Here is a 5,273-nt window from a genome sequence, read left to right as displayed (position 1 = left end):
CCTCAGTGTATATTGTTTTTACACAAGACAATATCCATTACTTCCCTTTAAGTTGATTTGAAGGGATGAAAATAATTTAACACAGACAAAAGAAATGATGAAGAAAACTTGAAATGGTTGTACTGGTGGTAACTGAAGACTAAAAATATGTATGAAGTATTCTGTAAGAATTTTAAAATTAATTGTAATTGTGCAGTTATTGAATTAAGAGGAAAAGTATTAAATGTTGTAAAGGCATTTGGGAATTGCTAATACACGTTTAAAAACTGTTAACTCTAAAATCGCTGCAGTGATTTGGAGGTTTTTGTCAGCTGCTTTGTAAAGCACAAAGCAAGCAAGTAAGGTATGCTTGTACTTCTTGCCATAGAGTTGCTGAATACAATTCATGCTGCTAGTCGAAAACATGGTTTTCTACTCACGCATTCTCCATATACAACATTGAACCCTGGGGGAAATTGAATATGTTAAGATATGTGTTTTACATTACATAGTTTAACTTTAGTTTTAAGGCTCAACAGTACTTAGAATTAAAGCACCTATAAAAGTATTCTCCCAAGTAGAATTTTGAGTGTATGTTTATACACAGAATCCAAGTGTCAGGAATTGAAATTTTTATTTTTTTGTAAATTAAAATAAAAACTGTATTAAAACACTTTGCATGACAGTAAAACAGGTCCAAATAAATTCAGGTTAACTCCCTTCACGTCAATATTTAATAACCACACCTAGCAGTGTTGCTTGTTACATAATTTGTTTTGATGATTGACCTTTCAGTATGGTCAATGTTTAGTGCCTTGGAAATGTACTTTTGTCCTTTGTGTTTATACTGTAATTTAACTAACTAGAAGTGAGTATTCATCCTACATTCACTCATTGTAGCTTTATTGTACACATGGATCTTTGTAACTTTTAAAGACAACTGATTGCGGCAGCTTTGTGCTTGATGGTGAGGTGTATATTTGTTTTCTCTTTAACAAAAAACTACTTTCTGTGGATCAAAACATAAAACGCAATTACATGTGCTCTCGTTCAGTATTGCAATATAATAAAGCACGAGGGAGTGAACCATTTATTTATGCTGAATTAAAAGGACGTGATATAAAATCCACCAATAAAAAAAATTGATTTTCTTATCAACCATGAAAATTTTATTGATTAGAAATTAATGTGGACATTTTTTCAAATGATTTGAAAAAAAGTTCCAGTAAGCTCATTTCATCATCAATTCAGGACAACAGGGATGCTAATAATGGAATGCAAGGTGTTTCAACAACTGCAAAAAAAGAGTATCTCTGTATAAAAACATCATACAGATGATCACTGTACTCTTGCTGACCAAAGTCCCACTAGGGCAAGCCTCCTCTGGGCAGTACTGTCCGTCTCAGCACTGTCAAGCCTGTAGATTGTGTCCATCCTCCTACGCTGGTCATGAGGCATGACAGCCCGGTGCTCACAGCAGGGCTGGGACAAGGAAGGGCACCATGTCATTATTTGGAATAAGGACGGGCTATGAGCGTGGTTGTTGTTACTCCTTTTTTATGCCCTCATCCCATACTTGAAAGCTTAGTCTTTCTTGGTCCGCTTGGCCTTAGCTATGTTTTCCTGGCGTTTCTGCTTTTTCTTCTGTTCCCGATCACGTGCCTCGATCATCTTGGCTAGTTTCCACGACAGCAGCGCACTGGCAATGAAGAGAGGTGTGAGAGCCAGTATGACAGTGGTGAGGAAACCATAGGGGTCTTTGGCAGCCCACTCCACCACATACTCTGCCCATGCTCGAACGTCAATCATCCTGTTCAACAATGATGAGGCTTAATCAGACCTGAAAAAGGGTACCAGGAGTGAAAGCAGTGAATTTGTGGAAAAAATAAATCATTAAACTCACACAACCACCTTCTGCAGAATGTTCTTACACAGCTCAACATATTAAAGGAGTAGCATTATTAGTAATACTAAAATTACTATTGTTTAAACATTATACTAATTGATGAATATATGTAATTACAGGTTTTATCATCACATGTTCAATCTACACTTGTATTTGCAAGGACGTCCTGCTTTGATTGGCACCAATTCATTGAAGCTCATCACACTAAACTGCTTGGGAAATAACATGTACAGCTGAGTTACTCAATCAATCAGTCAATAAAAGGACAGAACACTCAAACTGCAGATATTTTCATAAACATTGTTTTAAACATTTTAGCTAAAATATCTGCATTGGAAAGCAGATGTTTATCATTTTTTACAGACATGAGGATAGGGCATTTCTTCGTCACACATTAAATTAATATCTTTTGGTTTGGGCCTTTCAGTCAAGCAATGAAATCTTATTTACTCTAAAATGCTTCCACTTTACAGGGTATCCAGTCAAGGGACTGGAGTGAAGGGCAACGGAGTTTCTGTATTACAACGAGGGATTATCCTTTAATGAGTGACATGGGCAGCTCTGCCACCTCACAACTTGAAGGTCCCTTTTCAAATCTACCTGCCACTGCAACCTATCTGTGTGGGGTTGGTGAGTGCATGGGTTTCCTTCCAAAGTCCAAAAATATGCAGGTTAGGTTAATTGGTGACTCTAAATTGCCCATAGGTGTAAATGCGAAAGTGAAAGGTAAACTGGGTATGTCTCTCTGCGTTAGCCCTGAGATAGGCTGCTGACCTGTTCAGGTTTACTTTGTTTCTCACCCAATGACAGCTCCCTGCAACAGCGAACAGGATAAGTGGTTAAAGATAATGAGATGGATCGAGTGACAGAAACTAAACATTTTTATTACTTCTGAAGTGATACTGAACACATCTTCCCAAGTATTTCAGAACTCTTTCTGATTTAGTAATTGTACTCTACAATTTGTCCCATTTTCAAAACAATACAGCAAGAAAAGATATCAGCAATATCAACATTAGTCACACAAAAATAACAATTAGATTTTGACAAAAGTTTAAGCCGAGATCGGCCATGGATGCTGATATCTTCCTTTGTTTATAAATAATGAATCATTATTATTTTAGCTTAATTATTAATTATCTTAATTAATATCACAATAATGATCTTGTTATCTTAGAATAACAAATCTGTTTTCTCTTGATAACCAGATTTCTCAGGATAACAAAGTTCGTTTTCTCTAGATAGTTTAGCAAAATCCAAATGACCGTCTCGGCATAGATCTCAACGTTTTTATAATAACAAGTTGGTTATTACATGGTTCTACTGTGAATATAGGCTATTTGATAGTCCGTTTGACTTTCACTATACTTGTAAATACATTATTAGACTGATTAGATAAACAGCACTTCCCTGATTCCCCTTGCTGAAAGAGCAGCTCCATCACAGTTTTACACCCTCTGACAGGATGACACTGGCCGTTTTACATGGACAAAGCATACTAAAGTATCAAACGCTAAACGTCCAATTGACATGAGCTGTCTAAATGATGGACGTGTACCAGGAGTTTGATAACGAGAAATGTATTTCGTTATCTGGAGAAGATTAACTTTGGTTTCCCGAGAAATCCTCTCGTTTTTCACAAGTAAAGAGAGTTGCTATTGCTTGAAGTCGAGTTAACTGCACCGAACAAATTAGCATCCACGACCGTTCTCGGCTTCCGTACAACTTAATTGGGAAGTCAATTAGTTAAAATGAATTGTTTAAAACTAGCATTGTCAACTGGCAGCACTAACTATTAGGACGCATCGAGGCATTTTTTTTTTTTTTTTTTTTTTGGTTTAATAGAGCAATGACTTTATCCTAGTTTTTTCAACTTTACCGCTCTGGTCAGTTCAAAACCTGTTTTAAATTGTACAGTGACTCAGTTGTCTGGTGACAGTCTTGCGTCGGCGGTTGCGTAGCACGACTGATTTTAAAAACAGAAACTTTTTATATTTACTAAAAAAAAAATCTAAATAATAATTGAATAAAAGTGTTTGATAATGCAATAAGGAAAACGGACAAAGTCGTGGCAGGTAATACTTTCTGCTCTCTACAGCTGTCCTAACTAGAAGCAGCGACAGACGCTCTCGGAAGACGTTCACCAGTTAGTAGAGTCACAAGTAAATTTGAAACACCAGGCCAACTAGCACCGAGCCGCGTTGCAGCTACCATTTGTTAACGTTAGCTGCATTTAAAGGCAAACCACCTCTACGAACGCTTTATTCTCACTACGGCCACAAACAGACTAATCCATAGTGCCCCCTGCAGAACTGGGTCTAAATGTCTGAAATATGCGTGACAGATTAACATTTATATTAGCATTTAACGTGCTAGCGCCGCTAGCCAACCCAATGCCCATCCCTAACGGCCTAAAGAGTAAGAGCACTGGCTCGGGTCTAAAAAGCAAAACACTAATGAATACGAGCGCAGTAAAACACCAAATGTATCGTTTCATGTTGCAGTTGTAGCGGTAGTAAGAAACGTACCACATAAACAATAAACTTACCAAAGTGCAGTGAACTGTGTATATATATCCAAGCTGGAGAATACCAAATCCTTCGTGTTCCAGGAAGTGAAACGTCCCAAGTAGCTACTCTCTCCTGATTGGATACGAGCATTTCCTCAGAAGAAGGGAAATGTAGTCCTTTAGCCTAAAAAAATGACCACAACACAAGCTCTTGCTGCCTTGGAAGTACTGTAAGTAATATTTAGACAATGATGCTCTCTTCTTTGGTGAGTTTGGAATGGCTGTTACTTTTTTAATGAGAATGATTGCCTAATATCTGTTTTTATTGCTCTTCTCAGCTCTTATCAGTTTTAACCTACTTAATAATCATTAAATTCCTTTTTTTTTTTAGCAAAAGTGTCTATCTTTCATTGGTAGAGCTAAGAGAGTAGAGAGTAAATTGAATAGCTTTACGAGGGCTTCAGGGAATATTGGCTTTTTCCACATTTTTTCGACAATAAATCAATTATTGAAGGAAGAGCATTATTTATAATCAAAATAATAACTAGGTTGTAGCAGTCATAGCCTGTATTTTGTTTGTGTGGTGTCAATTAATCACTGTTTGCTTATTCAAATCAAACAAATACAAATTATATGGAGCACTTTGGGGCGCTCTTTAAGTAATGTGCCGACTATGGGCACAGCAACTAAATAGGAAATGCTATGCATTGGATAATATTTTAGAATTTAATTTGTGTCACTATGGTACTATGGTACTTATAAAGATAAGTTTGCGAAGAGGTTTTTGGGTGAGCATATTTGGTACATAGTTTAGAAAAAAGGAATATGGCATAAGGTGAATTAAGGAAACTTTCAAAAGGTATGCCATATTCTGAAATA

At 36.6% G+C, this 5,273-nt stretch overlaps 1 protein-coding gene across 2 annotated transcripts; it reads right to left on the bottom strand.

The window, feature by feature from the left end:
• Nucleotides 1-596: 596 nt before the first annotated feature.
• Nucleotides 597-4,590, bottom strand: smim15 (small integral membrane protein 15). Of its 2 annotated transcripts, XM_067521468.1 has the most exons (3): nucleotides 4,434-4,452; nucleotides 2,660-2,699; nucleotides 597-1,819 (listed from the first exon to the last, which is right to left on the bottom strand). In XM_067521468.1, exon 3 carries the CDS (start codon nucleotides 1,786-1,788, stop codon nucleotides 1,564-1,566), a length of 225 nt encoding a protein of 74 aa, XP_067377569.1. In that variant the 5' UTR covers nucleotides 1,789-1,819; nucleotides 2,660-2,699; nucleotides 4,434-4,452; the 3' UTR covers nucleotides 597-1,563. The 2 variants fall into 2 exon arrangements, with proteins under 2 accessions (XP_067377569.1, XP_067377568.1); XM_067521467.1 differs by lacking the exon at nucleotides 2,660-2,699 and having other exon boundaries at nucleotides 4,434-4,590.
• Between the last annotated feature and the right edge of the window lie 683 nt (nucleotides 4,591-5,273).

The sequence above is a fragment of the Channa argus genome, chromosome 11 (genome assembly GCF_033026475.1).
Source record: "Channa argus isolate prfri chromosome 11, Channa argus male v1.0, whole genome shotgun sequence".
NCBI lineage: Eukaryota > Metazoa > Chordata > Actinopteri > Anabantiformes > Channidae > Channa > Channa argus.
This window is presented reverse-complemented; position numbering and strand designations above follow the sequence as displayed.

Bases quoted from the DNA above. Each gene is read 5' to 3' on its own strand.
- smim15 (XM_067521467.1), bottom strand. From the start codon at position 1,788: ATGATTGACGTTCGAGCATGGGCAGAGTATGTGGTGGAGTGGGCTGCC.